This window comes from Eretmochelys imbricata, chromosome 17 (genome assembly GCF_965152235.1).
Source record: "Eretmochelys imbricata isolate rEreImb1 chromosome 17, rEreImb1.hap1, whole genome shotgun sequence".
In the NCBI taxonomy this organism is placed as follows: domain Eukaryota; kingdom Metazoa; phylum Chordata; order Testudines; family Cheloniidae; genus Eretmochelys; species Eretmochelys imbricata.
In genome coordinates this window covers 5,293,983-5,317,192 of record NC_135588.1, presented here as the reverse complement: position 1 = coordinate 5,317,192, position 23,210 = coordinate 5,293,983, and the positions used below count along the sequence as shown (strand labels likewise).

The 23,210-nt window shown below is 41.3% G+C and overlaps 1 protein-coding gene across 4 annotated transcripts; it reads right to left on the bottom strand.

The window, feature by feature from the left end:
- Positions 1 to 1,399: 1,399 nt before the first annotated feature.
- On the bottom strand, positions 1,400 to 21,965 carry DHX40 (DEAH-box helicase 40). 4 transcript variants are annotated; one of them, XM_077836709.1, is made up of 18 exons: positions 21,861 to 21,965; positions 20,748 to 20,955; positions 19,509 to 19,654; positions 18,499 to 18,618; positions 16,412 to 16,642; positions 16,095 to 16,161; positions 14,660 to 14,791; positions 12,327 to 12,426; positions 11,607 to 11,693; positions 10,907 to 11,089; positions 10,251 to 10,331; positions 9,348 to 9,505; positions 6,130 to 6,244; positions 5,742 to 5,850; positions 5,302 to 5,396; positions 4,624 to 4,693; positions 3,612 to 3,840; positions 1,400 to 2,207 (listed from the first exon to the last, which is right to left on the bottom strand). In XM_077836709.1, the coding sequence occupies exons 2-18, from the start codon at positions 20,929 to 20,931 to the stop codon at positions 2,068 to 2,070; spliced, it is 2,247 nt and encodes a 748-aa protein (XP_077692835.1). In that variant the 5' UTR covers positions 20,932 to 20,955; positions 21,861 to 21,965; the 3' UTR covers positions 1,400 to 2,067. The 4 variants fall into 4 exon arrangements, 3 of the variants coding, with proteins under 3 accessions (XP_077692835.1, XP_077692837.1, XP_077692836.1); XR_013348269.1 differs by lacking the exons at positions 1,400 to 2,207; positions 21,861 to 21,965 and adding an exon at positions 4,284 to 4,422 and having other exon boundaries at positions 20,748 to 21,809; XM_077836711.1 differs by lacking the exons at positions 20,748 to 20,955; positions 21,861 to 21,965 and having other exon boundaries at positions 18,499 to 18,651; positions 19,509 to 19,639.
- Between the last annotated feature and the right edge of the window lie 1,245 nt (positions 21,966 to 23,210).

Genomic DNA, 23,210 nt, shown 5'->3' with positions numbered 1-23,210 from the left:
GCAGGCTTTTGAAACCTTACTTCCTAATGTTAGTCTAGAGGCCTAAAAATATTACACAACTCACATGTAAGCATTCATTTCCACAAACGCCATCAAGTCTACCCCTTCAGAATATAGCACCAGGGAAGCCTCTTTGTTCTAAGGCTTTGCATGCTGCACTGTCCCAACAGTGTCACTGTCTTGTAACTGAGTGGTGCTGTATTGACACAAATAGAAACACCTGCGAGAGGAGCTAAGCAGCTGCATCTCCCATTAAAGGGAGCCGGAAATGTAGGTGCTCAGTACCACCCTGTGAAGCCAACAGGAGTTTTGCTGTTGATTTCTATCGGAGTAGAATGGAGAATCTTTGTGAAGAAGCAGCCTGGGTTTCATGTAAGCTCTTTGGGATAGGGGCTGTCTTTTTATTCTCTGGCAGTACAGCACCTAGCAGACGAGGCTTCCAGGCACTACAATAATAGAAATAAATAATAATGAAAAATGTCTCAACCAATTAGCAAAGAGGGTGGACAGAAGAGAGCACAGCTGGACACTACCCACAAATGAAAGCCACAAGAAACATGAGCTCAGACGTAGGAATGTTACGCTATCCTTTTTGGAGCTGATTACCTGCAATAGTGGTTTGATACAAAGTTCATTATTTTACAGAAAGGAAGACATGGTCCCTTCCTTCTGGCGCTTAATATCTAAACGACTTCACCTTAATGATACATTATAGGATTATCGTAAGAGGAGGAAGCCATCTGTTTTGTGAAAACTTGTCCACCACATTTTTTTCATCGTCTATAAAGAGACGGCTGCTAGTGACATTCACTCGGTCCTGACCTCAGGCAGTGTGGTTTGGTCATATTATGAACTGGTGCAAAAAGGTGGCAGCCAGATGCATGCTTCTCAATATCTAACCAATCTGCATATATTTTCAAATGACTGTTTTGATTTTTAGTCCAGCCCCAGAGCGCTCTTGAAGAAAGGGGGCATCCACACACAATAGCTTTCTTCTCTAAGCAACTTTATCAGCAGCAGGAAAACATTACACCCCTTCCTAATGCTCTACACCAAGCCTAACCACAGACTCATGACAAATATTAGAAAGTAAACAAACGTCGAGAAAAGAAGCATCTTTCCACAGTTACCCTTAATTCAAGGATGTAGACACCATCTTTTTTACCCCATAAATGCTTCTCAGAAAGCATCATTTAAAAAACATTCTAACATTAAATCAGACAGCTCTGAGGAGGCGGTGGCCTGTTGGTGGATTGTGGGATGTAACCATCTGGAGAGGAGAAATGGACAGACTGCTGCTTCTTTGCCAACTAGATGATAGCAATGCGGGGCAACTTCCCTATGACAAAACAGGCCATGCCTTGATGGCAAGAACGCAAACATCCATTTACCAAAAAAATTTCATCCAAATGAGACATTTTAATGCCAAAGCAATCACTGTGTATGGTACAGCTAAATACAGAGCAAGTAATGATCCTGCATGAGGCACAACATAGATAAATGACATAAACCTTTCTAATTTGGATTCTTATTATTCCCTCATTAAAAGAGCACATGAAGTACTATACAACTTAAAAACGGTTATTATACATAATTTAGTGAAACAATCACACCAGACAGGTCCTATAAGCCAACAATTTACAGAAGGAAATAAATATATATATTTTTAAAAATGTAACATTGGACAGTTATATTCTATTTCACAAGGTTTTCAAGAAAATGCGACTAAAAATTGCATTGACACAATGCCCCTTTTTAGTGGCCAACTCCAATTCCAACTGAGTGACACAGAACAGGCTGTAAATACTGCTTCTTCAGCCACATTTGCAGTGAATAAGTTACTGCCTAGGACACATGGCAATGAAAGTTCAGCTCATTAATCTTTCCTCACTGTCTGTCACAAAAACAGCAAGGAGTATCAGGTTTGTGCCCCCAAGCAGACAGACTCCATGTGAACTGGCAACTTCCTTCAGTTCTTACCTTTTCTTTTTTTTTGGTGTGTTTATGCGGCAAGCTTATCAACAAGCAATTGCACTGAGTGCCTTTGCAAGAGCACTCATTGCTGTACTAGCCTATCTCCTTTAGCGTGGCATTTATACACTGTGCCCTTTGCTGTTTTCTCTGGAGGTAGCGCACTCGGGCATCCTGTATTGATTTACCATCATTCCTTTTCTCCATCTTCTTTGCAGAGTCATCTTTTATTTTTTCTACAGAAAAACAAAACAGTACAATTGTGTGTCATAAATGCCACTTCTACCCCCCAACTTCACACTCATAGGGTTAGCTGATCAACTAAAACCAACAGAAGCTCAAATTTTTCAAGTGCTGCTCTCAGTCATGCCAATGGATGATCCAACGACCTCCAGAAGAGACAAACGGCAAAGTAACTAGGACGTCCTTTCTATGGAAAAACTAAAGTCTCAAAGACAAATATACTGTATATCCAGCTACACTTAAGTTATAGAAAAATCTTACCCTCAACCCTCTTGTCAATATTTGCACGTGCGATCACCCCTACTATATATCTGGATCAGGTTGATTTTACTGTAACTGCGCCTTTGGGCCTCAAGTTCTATGCATTTGTTACTTTTCTATGCTACCTCTTCCATTTTGAAAAAAAATACAAAAGGCTTGGGAAAAATGCCTTTCTGGATTTATCTTGAAAGGAGAAGAAAATAAAAATGGAGGTAGATCCCTCTTCCAGGACTTCTCTCTTAGAAATGAAAACTCTCTCCTGCTCCCACTGAGCTATCTCAGATCATCGCAGTGGATGACTTCACCTGCCTGATTGTATTGGAGAAACATGAATTATTTGTCATAACATTAAAATGATTTTGATTTATATTTTCTTTTCTTTTTTCTTTTTTTTATAATTACTCTTTTAATTAAGGGAAGTACTGATGGTAAAACATGCTATCTTGAAGCCTGAAGTTCCCTATTTATCCACAGGTCAGGTACAGCACAGGCTGTGACAGTTCACAATTCCCTCACAAGGCCCTGCCAGCGTCTCTCAAATCCGTGTCTGGAAAGGGCAGCTCAGGGGTGAAAGGCCCTTTCAGTACTTGGCTTCTCTACTGAACCCGCTGACAAAAGAATTCAGAGAATGTCAAGCTGCTGAATCAGTTAATATGCACCAGTTTAATTAAACACAGACCATTATTTTTAAATCAGGTGTTAAACTTTGTGGACGTTATTTTGCTGACAATGAATTTCTGATGCTCTTCCCCCTCACCCTACCCCTTTTTCTTTCTCATCTGTAATATTATAGCTATTGGAATTTTTCTCTGACAATATCAGGTTAACAAATAATTATACTCTCTACAGTAGGGGAAATACCCTTTCCAAATCTCAAGTAACTTGTGAAAATAGGTGTTCATGTTCAAAATGCTTTTCTTTCAGTTACAGGAGTGTGCACAGCTAATGTTACTGACAGAAGACAAAAATCAAAAGAGGTGTGGCCAGGTTAACAAATATGAAGTCACTAGCCTAGATGCTGCAATACTCAGTATGCTTATGCCATCTCTCTCATTCACAGCCCCCTAATATGGCGAAAATAGGCAGTCGTCAATTTCTGATTCAGGTTTATGGAAAGCTAAGTCCAGTTTGCTCACCATACTGTCGTTTGAGGTCTTCCTTGTTTTTCCACTTGGTTATTTCCTCCTCGGTCACCTCTTCCCGTGCCACACTGCTCAGTTCATACACATCAATTTCATGTAACTTGGGCAACAAGTCTTTGACCCACTCATAGCGAATAGGACACACCATCCTCACATAAATTTTAGATGTGACCAGGACATCATGGAAGATGATCCATTCAGGTTGAAGTTCCTGGTCATGGAGCTAAAGGTAAAGTTATTCACATTTTTTCAGATTACTATCTTGATTTTCTTTCAATAAATGTGCTCTGCAGATTGACAGCAGAAAAAACACGGGTCCTAATTCAGATTCTTGCCACAAACTGGTTAACAGCTAAACCCTTTTGTCTTGCTCTCCTCCACATTCCCTTTTGAGAAGATATATTTAATCCTTCATGCCTTCCTATGGCTTTTACTTTGGAAAGCTGAAACATCCAATTTTTAACCAGACTAATTCAGAACCTAGAGTTGCCTTCAGTAACATTTATCAATAATGGTTTTCATTTCTAGAGCATCTTCCAGAGGAGGATCTCCAAGTACTTCAGACACATGAATGGATTAATCCTCTTAAAAAAGCCTGTGAGGTAAGTTAATAATTATCTCCTTGTTGCAGACGGGAAAACTGAGGTATAGAAGTTAGTGACTTACCCAAAATTGCACAGAAAGTCAGTGAGAGTCAGAGCCAGAATTCAGATCTACTAACTTTTCCAGTTCTGGGTTATAGCCACTAGATTACATTCCCTTCACAAACCAAACATTTGTATGGATTCTGATTCTGTGCGACTCCCTAAGGAAAGATGTGGTATAGGCTAGTGTCTTACAGTATGGAGGCTGTGTACAATATTCCATATGGCCAGAGGCTAGTTTCAATCTTACACCAGGAACAAGCAAGCCAAAGATCAGGGAAACAATTTGCATAGCCTGCTTTGTTTTCCCATTTACCTGAAAAAAACACCCAGACAACTATTAGCAGAAGTAAGTAACTTACTGCTGATGAAGGATGAAGATGGACTATGCTACCATGTCCGTCCATCGTGCAGAATGTCCTGCCTGCGGACCTAAAAGCATGAGGAATATTTTTATATCCAGTGACATGCTTAGCTGTGCTTAGACAGCAACATAATCTAAAAAGAGCAGCAGCAGGATAGGAGAAAATGGTTGCATAGAAAAAATAAACTTTCCAGAAATAAGTGTAAAAACTAGATACGGATTAAAACATCTCTTTATACATCATTAACTCTCTTTTCAGTCCAAACTTTTGATTCTGTGACAAATATGGTTTTAGATTTCTATCTTGCTGACAGATGATCATGCTGACATCCACAAAGCCCTTTACAAATATTAGCTAGGCTTCCCAAAGCCCCCTGCAAGGTGAGTAATTAAGTATTATCCCCCCACATTTCACAGATATGGAGACTGAGATACCAAGAAGTTAAATAATTTGTCCAAAATTACAATGAGAGTCAGTGGCAGAGCTGGCCCTGGAAATTAAGACTCCTGGCTACCAGTCCTGCACTCCGACAGCTCCTCTCCTGCTGTAACAAGTGAAGTTGACCCTTTTAATAAGCTATGGTACAGTCTTGCGACTATTTGTTTTGATTTATAATCACATACTAACGAATGTGGCAAATCTTTTCCATGCAATTCCCAAAACTCCACTCCTTACCTTCTGGCTACATTGGTGAAGTACCCCGTGCACAGACATCTTCGGAGTATCTCATTTTTGGAGCCATCAAAATGCTCTCTTGGGAAGTCTGACAGCTGTATAAAGAGCAGCACAAAATGGATTAGTGTCTTTGTTAAAGGAAAATTGGTCACACTTTTCCCCACTCAGGAGCTTAAACCTTGTGTTTCACACTTCATAGTCAGCTATTTTATATTACCTTCCTTTTGTCCGTTCCTACCATTACACCACAAATTTAGGATTAGGCTACAATGAGGTGTGTACTTATTAAAAAAAAAAAAAAAAAACCTAAGAAAATGAGTTTAGATTAGGACAAAGATGGTGGCCATCTAGTGAAGACTCCATACTGCAATACACATCTAACACAGGCACTTGTGCAAAGACAAATACCACTAATTTACATTAGAAGGAAGTTTGTTCACCTGTTTAAGCTTACTGGTTATTTCCTGAAGTTGTGCTTCCACACTAAAAGCAGATTTTAAAGCTCTGAAGTGGACCCAGTGTTTCTGGCACCAAGCTACAGGAGACTTGCTAGGAATAGAGATACTGGTGTTATAACGAGGCCTTTCGTAAGTGGAAGGCAGAAAGTTGCTGCTATTTTTTATTATGGTTGTACAAAGACGACAAACATTCAGATATTTTGTAAATTCAGACAGCAGATTCCTTGTACTGTACATATATTACAGTATGCAAAAATCCGCATCTGGGTATGAGCACATGTACATATAGATGGGCTTTAGACAATAAATGTACAATAGAACTCCCAGTTGATATCTTCTGTGTATTGAATAAATACCTATTCGTAAGTACCTTGATTTGCACTGTTCAAAGATGTTTAAAAGGGTTGCAAAATCATTGCATCCTCCTGCCTCTAATGACAGCTCCTGGTGGCGGAGTTCTGCTTCCTTTTGTTTCAGAAGGTCACCTGAGGAAATACGAAGTTATATTTCACTTTAACAAATTCAATTTTCATTTGTCACTCCTATCTTAGTTTTCTATAATCTCTCTAAAGTGCAGCTAAAAGTCTTGGCTCTTTATTTAGATTATTTTAAGACTCATTTCTTTCCCTCCCACCCCCGGCCTCAGTTTTGTCTCTCCCACTTCTGAGAACATGAAGCTGCTGCTAAGGCTGTGATTAAAACTGTCAGCCAGCACTAGAGATGTAGCTTTGATGCAAGTGCTAAACTCTCTCCTTGGGAAAGTAAGTGAGTATTGTTCTCTCTGATGATCAATTCTGAGTTGTCATGTAGAATGACGACATGAAAATATACAGAAGCAACAGAGTTTAAAGAAAGAAAAGGAGTACTTGTGGTACCTTAGAGACTAACAAATTTATTTGAGCATAAGCTTTCATGAGCTACAGCTCACTTCATCGGATGCATTCAGTGGAAAATACAGTGGGGAGATTTATATACATAGAGAACATGAAACAATGGGTGTTACCATACACACTGTAACCAGAGGGATCACTTAAGGTGAGCTATTACCAGCAGGAGGGGTGTGGGGGGGGTGGAAACCTTTCGTAGTGATAATCAAGGTGGGCTATTTCCAGCAGTTGACAAGAACGTCTGAGGAACAGTGGGGGGTGGGGGATAAACATGGGGAAGTAGTTTTACTTTGTGTAATGACCCATCCACTCCCAGTCTCTATTCAAGTTTAAGTTAATTGTATCTAGTTTGCAAATTAATTCCAATTCAGCAGTCTCTCGCTGGAGTCTGTTTTTGAAGTTTTTTTGTTGAAGAATTGCCACTTTTAGGTCTGTAATCAAGTGACCAGAGAGACTGAAGTGTTCTCTGACTGGTTTTTGAATGTTATAATTCTTGACATCTTGATTTGTGTCCATTTATTCTTTTACGTAGAGACTGTCCAGTTTGACCAATGTATGTAAAAGAATAAATGGACACAAACCAGTTGGAGAACGCTTCAATCTCTCTGGTCACTCAATTACAGACCTAAAAGTGGCAATTCTTCAATAAAAAAACTTCAGAAACAGACTCCAACGAGAGACTGCTGAATTGGAATTAATTTGCAAACTGGATACGATTAGGCTTGAATAGAGACTGGGAGTGGATGGGTCATTACACAAAGTAAAACTACTTCCCCATGTTTATCCCCCACCCCCCACTGTTCCTCAGACCTTCTTGTCAACTGCTGGAAATGGCCCACCTTGATTATCACTACAAAATGTCCTCCCCCGCCCTCCTGCTGGTAATAGAGCACCTTAAGTGATCACTCTGGTTACAGTGTATATGGTAACACCCATTGTTTCATGTTCTCTATGTATATAAATCTCCCCACTGTATTTTCCACTGAATGCATCCGATGAAGTGAGCTGTAGCTCATGAAAGCTCATGCTCAAATAAATTTGTTTGTCTCTAAGGTGCCACAAGTACTCCTGTTCTTTTTGCGAATACAGACTAACACGGCTGCTACTCTGAAACCAGAGTTTAAAGAGTTTCTAGAAATCGAGTGGAAGATTTCATCATCTGAGCAGCAGGCCCTCACATTTCAGATGAGCCCAAAAAAACAGGGCCTGCTGCTGCTATTCGTGGGCAGTTTCATTTACCCTGTTGAATCTAACTTATGTCATGAAGTCCAGATAACATGGCGATGGATAGAGAAAATAAATCAATAGTTTGACATAAAACTCAACCCACGAGTCCACAGAAACCTTCATGTAACTGCAAAGAATGTGTCATGCCAAAGAAATAACATTTCAGAACTTTGACCTCAAATTTTGAGCCCCAAAGGACTACCCAACCCCAAGTATAGATAGATATGGGCTACTTTAGGCCAATGCAGTATGCTGCTGCACTTCCCCAGGCCCTGACCACACATACATTCAGGTATTTAATTTCAAACACATGTGGCTCCACCGAAGTCAACAAGAGTACTCATGCACTTAGCTTTAAGCACATGAGTAAGTATTTGCAGGATGTGAGCCTATGCCATGATCCCTTGTTTCCAGATTGACAGGTACACTGTTTAACAGGGACTGGAGTCCCTGCACTAGTTTGTTAGCTGGCTGAAAAGGAAATGTGAACAAGCTGCAAAAGGAGCCAGAGGGAGAATGGGAAAGCAAAAATCAAGTCTATGGGAGTGTGAGGAACTGCAGAGTACCATCCAACAGCAAAAATCCTCTGATAGCTCACTTTCAAGGTGCTGAATGTCTGAACTGGCTTTTGCCGCTGTGTCAACAAAAACGAGTTAATACGTTACAGAGATAACCAGACACTGACAATGAACACGAGCAGAAAGGACAAAGTTCTCCCCAAGACTTTGCTACACACACTTTTTTAAAAAGCAAGTGAGCTCAGTGCTAGTGAAAGGTTCTGATCTGAAAGCCCACCAGAATTAAATCTTCTGGTTAGTCGCAGAATTGGCATAGGACCAGCAGCACCAGTTCATGCTCCCCCCACACAGACTAATAATCCTGCCCCAGAGGGAACACTTCTAGGGCGAGTTCATTCTTTTAATCTAGTCAGCTCTTGGTCTCTCACTGCAGATTGACCAAAAGTGGATCCAGGTAGCATCTGATGAGGTGTTATTTTTTGTTACAATACTAGATCTGCGCCTGCCAATTGCAACGGCATCTTTCAACAGTGACGCTCCCCAAGTTGCTACAGACAGCGTTTACGAAATACACTGGCTTAGGGTATGCAGCCATATCTCCCTCTGGTGACTGGGCTAGTTGAGAGTACAAGCTTGCTCCTTACTGACAGCTCAAGGGAGTCATTCTTTTAGCTCAAGTGATAGGAGCTTGTGTTTCTTTTGCTGGAGATTCCCAGATGATGATTCCTACTGATGACTGAAGTGTGTGTATGTGATGAGCTGTGGCTTCACATAACTAATGACATTAGGAATGGAAAACTAGTGAAGAAGTGAAAGACAAAATGTAAAAGGACATTAAGGACAAAGTTCTCCAGACTGAGCACTGGGTGTTGACCAACCACCTCCCAGCACACATTCTGCTCAGGATACAATTCATAACTTTTGAGGACCTGCTTCTGAAGAATGGGGTTTCTTACCAGGCCGTATGAAGACATTTTCCACAGACAACATCGCAGCTATGGGAAGCAACAGATCTTCGCAGTCAAGAGAAGCTGCCTTTATGACAGCACAGGTCAGGTTTGGAGGGAGAGGAAATTGCACCAAAAACTCTCCCAGTCTTGTCACGCGGCCTCTCCTTATTGGGAGGAAAAGATTCAAACATCAGATTGAACAGACTCAATCTGTAAGGCCAGAACATAGGTACAAGACCCAAGTAGCCAGGACATCTCCAACAGAGCCTTCATTGGCTCTTATACAAACACACACTCCCCAGAGGCCCAGAAGAGACAGAAGCCTAGCAAATCCAGACAGCAGATGATCCTCTAGCCTAAACTCTCCCACAGCTTGCCACGTCCTGCCCCATCTGCACTGTCAGTGGGGGTTTTGAGTGCAGGATTAGTGTGAAGAATTCTTAGAAGCCTAGGATAAGATGCGTGTGTGCTACTCTCTTAAGTATCATATAGGCCCCATTACTGTTATGTCTGGGTATCTCACACACTTTAGCATATTTAGCCTCACAACAGCCCTTGTGAGGTGTTATTTTCCCCATTTTACAGATGGGGAAATAAAGCACAGAAAGACTAAGTGACTTGCCCAACGTCACACAGGAAAATCTGGAACAGAGCAAGGAACTGAATCCAGGTCTCCTGAGTCCCAGGTTAGTGCCCCAACCAGTGGCCCATCCTTCCTCTTGGATCAGAACATTCTTTTCAGACTGAAAAATATTTAAGTTCATGCGCAAACTAATGTATGTGCTCTACTGCTGAGGAAAGTAATCTACTTTATGTTGCAACTCGTTAACAGTACAAAATTAAGTCACAAAAACTTTTTGTAAGTACTAAGGTTGAAAAGGTAAAAAGTTTGTTTTTTGCCCTTTTTACCTGTCAATAGCATCACACTGGTAAAGTTGCTTAAGAGCCTCTAAAATATGCCTCTCTTCAGGGCGGTCCAAATAGGGGAACCTACAAACAGAAAGGCTGGATAAATTCCACAGCTTGGGCTCAAGGTAGTTGGTTAAAGCTGTAAGTGTTTTATATATTACAATACTCCTGGAATCCCTCAATACAGGTCAACAACCAAGGGGAAACTGTGTGTGCACGTGTATATATAATAGTTACACATTTCTCTTTAATGAAGGAAATAGCTTCCATATCCCAAAAGAGCTCTGTCTGCACACACAAATATATCTATATTTACACACACACCCTGCACATGGGACCTTCACGTTAATTATTCCACCAGGGTCAAGTTTTAGGCATACAAACCTCAACAACGTTCCTTTAAAACACTAACAAAGATTACTGCTATTTCAGGAGCTAGTTTTGACAGATCCCCAAAGAGATCTAAAGCCTAAGACACAGCCTAACACTGGAGATTTTTAGGAGAACGACAGAAGAGTTGATGTTGTGGAATTGTCCCATTTGCCCTGATACCTAACTGTGTTCTTGGTACCAACATGACATAGCGTGCCAACCCCCTCTAATACGCACTGCCAAGACTCAGGAGGGAGATTACAATTGCCTCCACCATGGGTTACCTTATGACATCATGTACAGCAAGGCACTTCAAGGTCAAGATCACAGATGTAAGACTAGTTCTCTTTATCTCTGGGATCATGTGATTAGGCATACACTGATCCCAGAATTCCTTGCTGTACACCCTGTAGCATTTTCCAGGTGATGTCCTGCCAGCTCGGCCAGCTCGTTGCATTGCTTCACTCCTCCAAAAATAAGCAAAGAAAAATAATGCTGTGCATGTCAAAGTAGCCAAGCACCCTATAATTATGATCAACGATAACAATTTGTGTGTCTCTGGATGAAGGATTTAATATATTGTATAGGAACCCTGCTATACAAAATGTGACAGCATGAAGAAGTGATATTGGGCAAAACTTCCTGAACTTCTTTCAATTAGCTGTGCTCAGTACCGGAAAGATGATGTGTAAATCATTTTCAGATTACAGATAATACATGGTGAGTTCTTCCTCACTGTTCATGATTAAAATTAAAGTACCATGCTCTACTAAAATGTTTTATTTACTATCCCTGATGTTTTCTAAATATTGACCTGACAGAGCTGCAAATTAAAGCTAAATGTGCTGCAGTGTCTCCAAGATCTCTCTGCTCTTCTTTATATTGGGAAAACTGGCAGTCACACAGTACATTCAGAGCAACTTTCAAAGGCAAGCTGAGGACTTTTCTCAAACCAGAAAGTAAACTACCTTTCTTCTAACTTACTTTGAAATGGGAACCACCTCCAGTATGTCCAAGCCAACCCTGGGGTTATGATTTAACTGCTTCACAAATCCACTATCAACTACATACCTAAAAAAAATTAAAAATATCTTAAGATACAGGAAAAAGGACCTAGATCAGGCAGTGGCTTAGGTTCCTTATCCTTAGTCAATTAGTAACATATCAGATGGAACACAGTTGGTCTGTAAATGTGGAAGAAGATAGTTTCACTCTGCTGGCCAATTACTGAACTACAATGGGATGAACCTTGAGGAAATTCTTCATATAGGGCTTGTCTACACAGAAATTACACTGATTTAGTTTCAGAGTAGCAGCCGTGTTAGTCTGTATCCGCAAAAAGAACAGGAGTATTCGTGGCACCTTAGAGACTAACAAATTTATTAGAGTATAAGCTTTCGTGATTTAGTGGAATCAAAGTACTGGGTTTGGTTTCAAAATAAGATAAACTGATATTAAGAACTCTTTAAGCCTATTTAAGAGTGCCAGAGCAAAAGCGATGCATTAATTTATTAAACTGATTGAGAAACATTTCTGGTCTACATAAAGAGAAGAGTCACTTACTGCAAAAGGTCATGTAATTACTCAGCAGGATCAGAACAACAGAAACAGGAAGGGGAGAACTGGATGAGGTTTTTCCAATTCTAATGCAACTTTGAGTCAGACCCTTGGTTACAGCTTTTACCAAGGACAGGAAATAGATACCTGATTCCATCAACTGTCAGAGAAGTTGCAGCAACGTTTGTGGATACAACACATTTTCTAATGCCTGGAGGAGGTGGCAAAAATATTCTTCTCTGCTGATCTAAAGAGAAAGAGTCCATCAATTAATCCTTTACGTCAGGATGCACAAAAGTCAAATTCCTACTCTAGAAAAGGACAAGATTACCCACTAAAGACAGAAAATTAATGGAGGTCCTTGGGTTAAAACTAAAAGTGAGCCAGGAGATGAATTTCAAAACAAGAACTGCTTTACAATAGTCTTTAATATACTTGTCGGGAACAACATCACCTCTTCTCTGTTGTTCCTTAAGAAAGTCTCTAGCTTAAGTGCTTTTAAGTGCAGCCCTTTTGAATAGCTCTTGTGCAAGAGAAATACAGACGTAGGGAACCAAGCAAAATGCCAGCTCAAAAAGTGGAATGTTTAAGAAGGATTTAAAGCATGTTAAGAAACAACCTGAGGTCCAAGAAACCAAAGCAACTGGAGATCAATAGAATAAGTTTCCCATCAAAATTAGTTAAAACCTTAACATACCTTACTGTAGGTTAAGATAAGATGGATTTTTTGGGTAACACCACATTTCCCTCGGTCTTATTTTGAAAGTCTCCTAAGGCACAGATGAGAATTGGGCATCTAACTTTCCTCTGTGCCTTTCAAAATCCCCCCCTAAAGTCATATGTTTATACTTAGATTGCAAGCTCTTTGGGGCATGGCCCATCTTTTTGCTGTGTGTTTATATATTGCCACGTTTCGGGGGGGGGGGGGGTCCTAGGCACTAGCACAATAATAAAATAATGATGGCTTTCAAGCACTATCCTGGTACCTTTGGTGTTGTAAAAATAAATAACTCCTCTCTCATTCAACCCTCAGCAAATCTTTTTGAGAGGGAAGAAGGTCTGCACCCTCCCCACATGTCTTCAACCAATATACTCCCTACAAAGGTTTCCAGGCTCTAAAATTGCTGACCTATTCTTCTCATGTATATTTATTCTGCCTTTCAGCATTCTACACATTGCACCCACACAATTAAATATCACATTCAAGATCATCTGAAGTGAAAACACACCTGTTTTTATAAGGGTCATGAAGCCTGCGTTTCTAAACCCTTCAAAATTAGGCAGTGACACCGCAGACTGACTTCGTTCAATAATTTACAACTTCTATACAGGTGTAACACCACATTCTTTGTATCTTCTCTTGTATGTATAATCCTATTGCCAATACTTTTATCTTTTTTTTTTTTTTTTAAAAAAAGGTAACTGTTGATTAAGATTAATTGGAGCAACACAACGGAGCAATTATGTCAAATCCCTTTTGTAACAGCTACCAAACATATTTTAATTGAAAATGGTATCATATCTCCCCATAACAGACATTATCCACAAATTGAATGTGAAGCTTTTGAAACTATACTTTATTTTAAAAGCAAACCCTGGACTGAAAAGGAGAAAGACTTCCTGGCACGCAACACCCCCATTAGCCAGTTAAAGAGCAGAGTTAATGAGCTTTAACAATAATAATTCCATCCATTCCTTAGGTGGAAGGACAGTAGCTACAACAGGAATCCTGAGTGCAAGTATGACGATCCACTCATAGCTAGGGAATCCTCAGGCTTCTCGTTACGACACAAGAATTTTCCTTGATAGAAGCAGAAGAATGCAACAGCTTTACAAGAAAAGTTATGTGCGTTTTCAGTACAGGAAAGACAACATGTCATTATGAAAAGGTATTGACAGGATCTGACTATTTAATGGATTTTTGCCAACTGCCTTTATGAACCAGCACACAATACAATTCTTTTTTGTTACAGAAAATAATACCTTTTCCTATTGAGGCTGCAACAGGAATTTCAGAGAGGCAGAATGTCATCATCAGTGCTGAAGTTTGGCCAGGACATCAAAGCAAATTCTTGTGAACACCACTATGACATTTTTAATAACCACAAGTAGTCAGAACTTTGGGGTCTGGTACAAACTGAAAGACTGAACTTCCAACAACACGGCATTCACTTTTTCCATGCTAGGACGGTCATTCAGGACTGATCTGGAGAGAAGGGCACTGCCTTCTAAGCCAACACTGCCACTTCCAGCAGCATATGGATTTTAATTCATGGTTCCCGAGCAAGAATTGACTTAGCCAGATTATGATTAGCTTGTGACAATACTGCTTTATTAATCTCTCAAACAGGTAAGCAAATATCTGGGTTGTTTCCATTCAAAATAAAAGTATTTGTCCACGATGTCCCATATAACCATTAACTGCAGCTAAAATCTGCATGAACTAAACATAACATTATGTTTAATTCAGTAAGCCTTACCTGTTGGCATTGACCCATACAATGGTAAGATAAGCAAACCTTCAACAGAACCATCTTGCACATCATAGCGGTAATCAATAGATTCCGCTTTTTGGAAAAGTAAGTCGCATGTTCTTTCTATCTCAGATTGTCCTAAAGCAAAATACAGAAGCACTTAAAATATAAACTATTTAGTGAGGACTTTACCTTCTTAGTTTGCAACAACTCTACACAATCTAGTCTTTTATACATACTATGGAGATGTCAGTACAACTGCGAGGGTAAAGGAAAATTAACTGGTCACTTGCAGTCTTTTCAAACTGGGATTTATGCTTAGGGTTTCTGTGCAACAGTGATGGTTTTGACATGTATTTTGTATCAGGTTTTATTAACTATTTCAGCAACCTGAATTATAAATTAACTGAGTTTTTGCCAGGAGGATTATTTAAGGAGCTTCTCTTTTCCAGAAGACAGCAGGGAAAACTTATACTGTACAAATATACAATGCATTGCTTCATTCTTCTACATGAACATAGAAAAACCAATCTGGAGTTTATCTTCTCTCCCATATTGGAAAAAGTTGATCAACTTGATTATTTTGTTTGTTTAAAGCCCCCTATGAAATCAGGGAGAGGTTCTGGTGTGCAAGGAATGTAAGAACAGGTCCATAGAAGAAAAGTGACACACCAGTCATTTTCTTTCCTCTTTTCACATCCCATAAAACAAGATTTCATACTCCTGCTTCCTAGTGAGGCAAGCTGTGTAACTTTCTGTATAGAATCTTTCTTTTCCAAAGGGCAGAAGAGTGGATATATAACTAGATGTGGTTTATTTTCAACTTTTTGGCTTAGTCTTTATTATCTAATAACACCTCTCTCAAGGGACTATATCCTGCCCTGGTAGGGGGCTGGACTCTGATCTTGTTGTTCTGTACTTCTATAACCACTAGTGACTACTGCCATCACACAATCCAAATCCTGAAAGACTCTTGGCTGGATTTATAAAGGAATAGGGAGGTAGTTAGGGCATCTTTCTTCTGACCATTAGGATAGGACAGAAACATCAGGACTAGAGGCAATGTTAGAGGTATATAATAACCACAGTTGGAAAAGCTATCCAAACAGCTTTAGGATAGGATTTTTGGAAGTGCCTAAGTGACTTAGAAACAAAGTTCTATTATCTTTCAATAGGACTTGTGGTTCTAAGCCTTTCGAAAATCCCACTCACAATCTTTAAAATCATTACATGTTTGCCACAGCCACTTTCTCTATATTTGTCTTCCGTGCCCTAGCTCAGTTGTGCATTGCTGCAGTGATGCATCTAGACACAGCTCTAATGCCCCCAGTGCCCACTGTTCTAGAATGATCTGGGCATTCAGCAGTAAGACAATTCTTTCTGTTGGCAAGGCCACTATTTGGCACAGGATAGAGTTTTTCAAGTAAAAAGGAATTCTCACCAGTCAGAAAAACCAAGATGTCTCCCGCTGACTCATTCAAGTGGATATCCAGGGTCACTTTTACAGCCTGAAACAAGCACCACTAACAGAATTATCTGCTGAAATTAGAGCTTCTCTCATCACTGGTTGTAACTGACAGTGTAAATCAATTCCCTCCTCCCACTTTCCACCACAAAAACTAGGAAGCTTGAGAAACCAGCCTTGCATGAAGTGTTTAATTCTTCATGCAGAGATGAGCTCCAATGCTCTTTAAGAGCTCATCATCATACAGCTAACAGAGAGAACATGGCAAACAGGCAAAGGAAAATAAGCAATACCTCTGTAACATAAGCAGAGCTTTCTGCATCCTTTGGGCCAAGCAGGCTGCAGAATATCTCCTTGATGGGATAATTCCTTCCTGGAATGTCCACCACTGTGCAGCCTCCAAAGAACTCTGAGAGCTTGTCTACCTCCAGGGTGGCTGACATCACCACCACCTTCAAGGCTTTCCTTCTCTTGGGAGGCTTCTTTTGTTGGAATAGTTTCTTCAGCAAGCCAAATAAAATGTCCTGAAAGAAAGAGTCACCTTACCTTCGCAAGTCAACTCTTTGGAATACAAATGCCCACTGAAATACATGGGGAGGGGTTGATTTTATCCCAGAGCTACTGGTAAATGGGACAAAATTAAGCAATGTGCTTTGGGGGGCACAAGTGCTTTAAAAGGTTTTTTCCTTCTTGTAAATATTCTGGTTGCTCTCTAAAGCTTAGCAACAAAATGCTTAATAGGCTTAAAGAAACCCAAGTTTTTTTCCACAGCTCTGTAACAGCAAGCTGAATCAACACAGCTAAAATACCTTGCTTCTCATTCCTAATTCTCCCCTCAGTTGCAAAAAGACAAAATGTTTTTAAAGCAGTGCCAACACTTTTTGTTAGTAGTTCCCCCACAGGAAAATGGCACTTCCTTGTGTTTGTGCTGCACACAGAGGTGGTCTCTTTCCTCAGTTATTATGCAAAAAATAAAAAAATGCAAAAAACTGAAGTAGGGAGAGGTGTGGGAAAAAATCAGATCCACAGGCTAACTGTCAGAAGAGTGCAACCCTTTCCCCCTCACATTCCCATCTCAGGAGAGACTTGTAAAATATAAATGTGCTTTGGTTTAATCCCTTTGATTTAATGCCAAAGTTTAATAGAATACTGGGACTTACAGTGACAGAACATAGTTATATTTTTTGCAACATTGATAACCGCAGCTGTATCAATGAAAATATGCTTGTAACATGATTAAAGAAAAATGTCAAAACCATGTGTGCTACAAACTACGCTGGGTAGTAGTCAATCTCATGGTTTCACCTAGCATGTTTGTTTAAAAAAAATTCCCATCCACTTTGTGCAGTGGAACCTTGCTAGTAACTTTCATGCTCGAAAAACTGACAGCTTGACTGCTGTTTTTGAACAGAACAGCTAACAGTGCCAGGAAGAGTGTTGACGGGACTTTAAACTGTCAGATGATGCAAATTCAGTAAATAAGAAGCCAGTTCATGCTGTAGTGAAGTCATAAGAATACACAAGAAGTAGAGAAGACCATTGGTTTCAGAGAAGAGCCTCATTCCCAGCCAGAAGGCCTTGGGGATTGTCCAACAGCCAAAGGAAGGAATAAGTAGATTACAACAGTGGAGACAGTCACCCAAACTGAACAGGCAAACACGGAAGCACTACAACCTCCCATATACGAACTGTAAACCTCAATGCATTCAAAGAGAAGAAAAAAAACAGCCTATGCTACATGGACCTTCTCTGTCTGGATGGTGCAGATAAGGGGGACAACACGTTTAATTATTAGAAGAGTGGGCAAAGGAGTCAGGACCCCTGAGTTCTAGTCTAACTTCTGACAACAATTCACTGTACGAGATTCTAGATAAATCACTTAACTATTCTATGACTCAGTTAAAAGCTTTCAATTACTTCTGTAAAATGATGGTAAGTCACACAGGAAGGTCAGGAGGTTTAGTTAGCATGTAAAGCACTTTGAGATCCTTAAAATGAAAGATGCTATCAAGGGGCAGAGGACCAGCTTTTTAGTCTCTTATAATTGAACTAAACAGAATTAACTCCTCCAGGAACTAAGGACCATCACAACTCTCACCACTTTCCATTCTGAGGTGTGTTTCTTTGACCTGGCCTTCTCTCACAAATACATAGCAACATGTACTTTCATAAAAAAAAGCCAGCCGACCAAAACAAGACACTCCACTGCAAACACTTCTCCCCTTGGAGAAGGAATGGGAGAACAAATTAATGACAGATGTTAGTCACATCACTTCACACACTAAGGGGATGAGTGCAGCATAAGAACCTATAGAGAACAGATCTGCAAGTTTCTTTTTAGTTATACTGAATGACGTGTGTCAAATAAAGAAAAACTCACTGTGCTTAAGCTCCGCTCATGGGCTTCATCCAGTATAATGACGCTGTATTTGGTAAGATGGAGGTCTGCCAGTATCTGTCTCAGTAAGCAGCCATCAGTCATATACTTGATTGCAGTACCCTGAATAGTTTAACCATCCATTCAGTTATTGCCCTGGATATGGATTTCATTACATACAGTCACATATCAGGAGCGACTACAGACTGAAGTTGATGATTTAGACTTTTCAAGGTTAGTGAGAGACTTTACATGCTATAATTAACGTACTAAGCCATAGCCACAAAAGACACTTGCTAGGTTTTCTGAAATACTTAAGAAATGTTTTAAATACTGGACTGTATTTGTAATGTGCTACATTTCTAATCTGTGCTGTCCTTTTCTTCTTTTCTAAATTGAGTGATCTCATCATCACCTCCTAATGACAATCCAATAACTGTGATTTTGTAATTAGAATTAAGTATTCACCTACCCCACGCACATTCAGACTGTTTAAAAAACAACCTTCTTGATGAGAATTTGTGGGTTCTGTGGCTATCCTTCAGTTGTAATATGCTATGAAATCATGAACAGCATATAAAATCGATTTGAGCCATATTTCAGACTGCTAAGGTTGCATCTCCACCACAGATACAGATGCACATACAGAATGCAATTAAAACAGACATCCTGGATGGCAGAAAGCAATCTTAGATTTAAACTAACCCACAAAACAGATCATGATGAGCATCCAAACTTTGTACAAGCACCTTTATGTAAACGTGCATGCAGCTCGAGGACAACCTAACTGAAAGGTATTGACACATAGCTCTATTTTACATATTGACAACTTGCCATGAACTCAAGGGCTGCACCTGATTTGTATTAAATGGAACCACTTGCAGTCACCTCTTTTAAAATGGAGATGTGCCTCACAAAGACTATATAGGGCCCAGAATGCAATGATTTATCTTGCTCCATTAAGAGAGATTATTTATTAATGTTATTTTAAAAAAATAATCTTCAACTCATACCTCAGAGGTGCAGTCATCAAAGCGAACCTGATATCCCACTATGCTTCCCAGTGAAGAGTTCATCTCGTCAGCCACTCTCTGAGCCACAGACATGGTAGCTACTCGGCGTGGCTGAGTCACACCAATCACTCCATGCTTTAAAAAGCCTACAAAAGGCAAAGAAATTGCTTCATCAAAGAATTACCTTCGTGGTAGGTTAACTGTTGCTAATATATTTTTAAAGTCTTCATAGAATCATAGAATATCAGGGTTGGAAGGGACCCCTGGAGGTCATCTAGTCCAACCCCCTGCTCGAAGCAGGACCAATTCCCAGTTAAATCATCCCAGCCAGGGCTTTGTCAAGCCTGACCTTAAAAACCTCTAAGGAAGGAGATTCTACCACCTCCCTAGGTAACGCATTCCAGTGTTTCACCACCCTCTTAGTGAAAAAGTTTTTCCTAATATCCAATCTAAACCTCCCCCACTGCAACTTGAGACCATTACTCCTCGTTCTGTCATCTGCTACCATTGAGAACAGTCTAGAGCCATCCTCTTTGGAACCCCCTTTCAGGTAGTTGAAAGCAGCTATCAAATCCCCCCTCATTCTTCTCTTCTGCAGGCTAAACAATCCCAGCTCCCTCAGCCTCTCCTCATAAGTCATGTGTTCTAGACCCCTAATCATTTTTGTTGCCCTTCGCTGGACTCTCTCCAATTTATCCACATCCTTCTTGTAGTGTGGGGCCCAAAACTGGACACAGTACTCCAGATGAGGCCTCACCAATGTTGAATAGAGGGGAACGATCACGTCCCTCGATCTGCTCGCTATGCCCCTACTTATACATCCCAAAATGCCATTGGCCTTCTTGGCAACAAGGGCACACTGCTGACTCTTATCCAGCTTCTCGTCCACTGTCACCCCTAGGTCCTTTTCCGCAGAACTGCTGCCTAGCCATTCGGTCCCTAGTCTGTAGCGGTGCATTGGCTGACTGATTTCACTGATTAGTATCTCCCTCTCCTCTCACTCACCAGTGAAGTTCAACACACATCATCTTTGTTCAAAGATTTTTAAAATATTTTCCCTGATCTATTTTGCTAACAATTTTTGGAGAGGAGAGTGACTAGCATTTGTGGACCTCCTGGAAAAAGGAGAGCAAGAAACAAGAAAATTACTTAAATTTTAAAGAGTATATTAAGAGTATCATCTAACTGAAGGGTTTTACACTTCACCAACAGCATATTAAGGAGAAAATAAATAGTTACCTTCTTCAAATAGATACTTAGGGAGCTGGGTAGTTTTGCCACTCCCCGTCTCCCCAGTCACGATAAGAAATGAATTATCTCTGACAGCGTCAACTAGTTTCTGCCTGTATCTGTGAATAGGGAGGGCTCTGAAGTCTGAGTTTCCTTTGTCTTTTTCCTTTCGGCAACTGCATTTTCTCTCCATTGGGGCGACAATTTGAGAGCTCTCCTGTGGTGCAGATAGATAAATACACCTCCCAATGTTATAATTACATGCATGTTTGATATTTGTATCACAGTACACAGTAAGTGTTCTTTATTTCACATTACATTAAACAGAGAAAAACAGGCCCTCTTTCAGACTAATCCTAATGAGATGAAATTCAGGAGCTAGCAGAAGGTGGAGTCAGCTCAAGACATTTTCCAGACAGCTTCCTAACAGCAGAATTCAACCCCACTAAAGCACAAACCTTGGAGTCTCACACGAGAGGCAACACAACTCTTCAGTTACGATGACTAGTGCAAATACTGAACTCCACAACACTGGGTTTGTGGGGATGAAATGGCCCCTGCCCAAACCTAGCGGTGTACTGGAGAACACAGCTACGCTTGTACACTGCCTACATGTAACCCACCATCCCACATTACCCATTAACCAGGGGAGGGGTGGGGGCGGGCAGGTGCCATTTCACTCATCCCCAAAACACAGACAGTAACCCGGGAAAGGAGCGAGCTGGGCAGGATCCATGACACCCCCTCCAGCCCCAGTAACTAGGGAGGGGAAGGGTCGGGGCAGGAGCCATGACACCCCCCAGTAACCAGGGAAGGGAGGGAGGGGGCCGGGCAGGAACCATTAACCCCCCCCCAACCACTCAGTAGAGAGAGGGAGGGGGCCGGGCAGCAGCCATGACACACACAACACCAACCCCCCACCCCCAGGGGAGAGAAGGGGGGCGGACAGAAACCATGACACCCCTCCCCCAAGCCCCAGTAACGCGGGGCGGGGCCCCATTACTCCCCACAAGGCCCACAGCAGAGCTAGGAGGGGCCACCCGACGCCGCCGTATCCCTGAGGAGTGGGTCCCCCCGCCCGCAGTGGGCGAGGCTCCCTCTACCCTGGCCACAGGTACCTACCACCTGACTCCAGCCGCTCCCGCCTCCGGGGTAGGAACCCGGCGCGCTCTGATGACGTTTCGTGGGTACTTGGGGGCGCTGCAGCCGCCGGGGAGACGGGGCAGGCCCGGGGAAGTTGTGACCCCGCCCCCTCCTACCCAGGCCGTGCCCATCCTCATCTCCTAGCCCCGCCCCTCCCCCTGCACTGGTCTCCACACAACCCCTGCGCCCTGCTGAGGGTCAACTCGGTGCCCCAGGCCTGCCCTGAGCCCCGTTCTTCCCCCACCAGTGTCTCCACTCCCTACGAGCTGCGGGAGACCGTCCCTGCCCCGGGGGGCTCCGCCGCCCCAGGGCTCTGCTCTGTCGCAGCCTAGTGGGGCGGCTTCGGCTCAGGACTCCCCACAGCTCACCCTGGCAGTATAGGAATAGGTGCCATAAAGCATGGAGAGGGGCACAGGCCATGAGGCTGCCCCATTAAATGTAGTAGGGCCCTGACCCACCCGGGCCCTGCACCAGTCGTCCACCCCAATGCCAAGTGAATGTGAGACCCCACTGGGCTGAGAGAGTAACACTTTACCCCTACTTGTTACAGGTGAAAAGGAGGGTGCAAGGTTGGGGGGAATAAGGTCCCCCCTTTTGCTTAAACCCTTACCTTTATCCCTAAATAACAACAGAGCTGGTTATTCAAACCAAAAGACTGTCATGGTCACTGTTGACGCTGGTTTTTGCATTTCACTTAGCTTGGAGAATGTGAATACAGCAACCTGTTTTAGTTTGTTTATACACGCTTCCTAACTGGTTTCATTTTCTGGTTCTCATGCACTAGCCCAAAGGCTGCAATGTTTGCTGTAAATCCAATAGGGAACAATTGAAATCATAACAAGAAACACTTGTTGATTAAATAAAAAAGGTTCAGGGAGTGTTTAAACTACCTGCAAGTGACCCATTAATAGGAAAATCTTTCCCTAAAAACAATAAATTGTCACAACATAATTGGAAATATTACAATACAGTTCCAAACTTAACTATGTTGTAAATAAAACTATATTCTAAATATATTAAATATATGCAAAAAGAAAAGGAGTACTGGTGGAACCTTAGAGACTAACCAATTTATTTGAGCATAAGCTGTAGCTCACGAAAGCTTATGCTCAAATAAATTGTTTAGTCTCTAAGGTGCCACAAGTCCTCCTTTTCTTTTTGCGAATACAGACTAACACGGCTGCTACTCTGAAACCTGTCATTAAATATATGATGAAACAAAGACCATTTGAACAAAATCAAAAGCCTCCTTCAGCTTAATACAATTTAACACACACCTGTGATGTTTTTATTTTGATTCAAGAACCTCTGCTGAATGTTTTCTGGTTT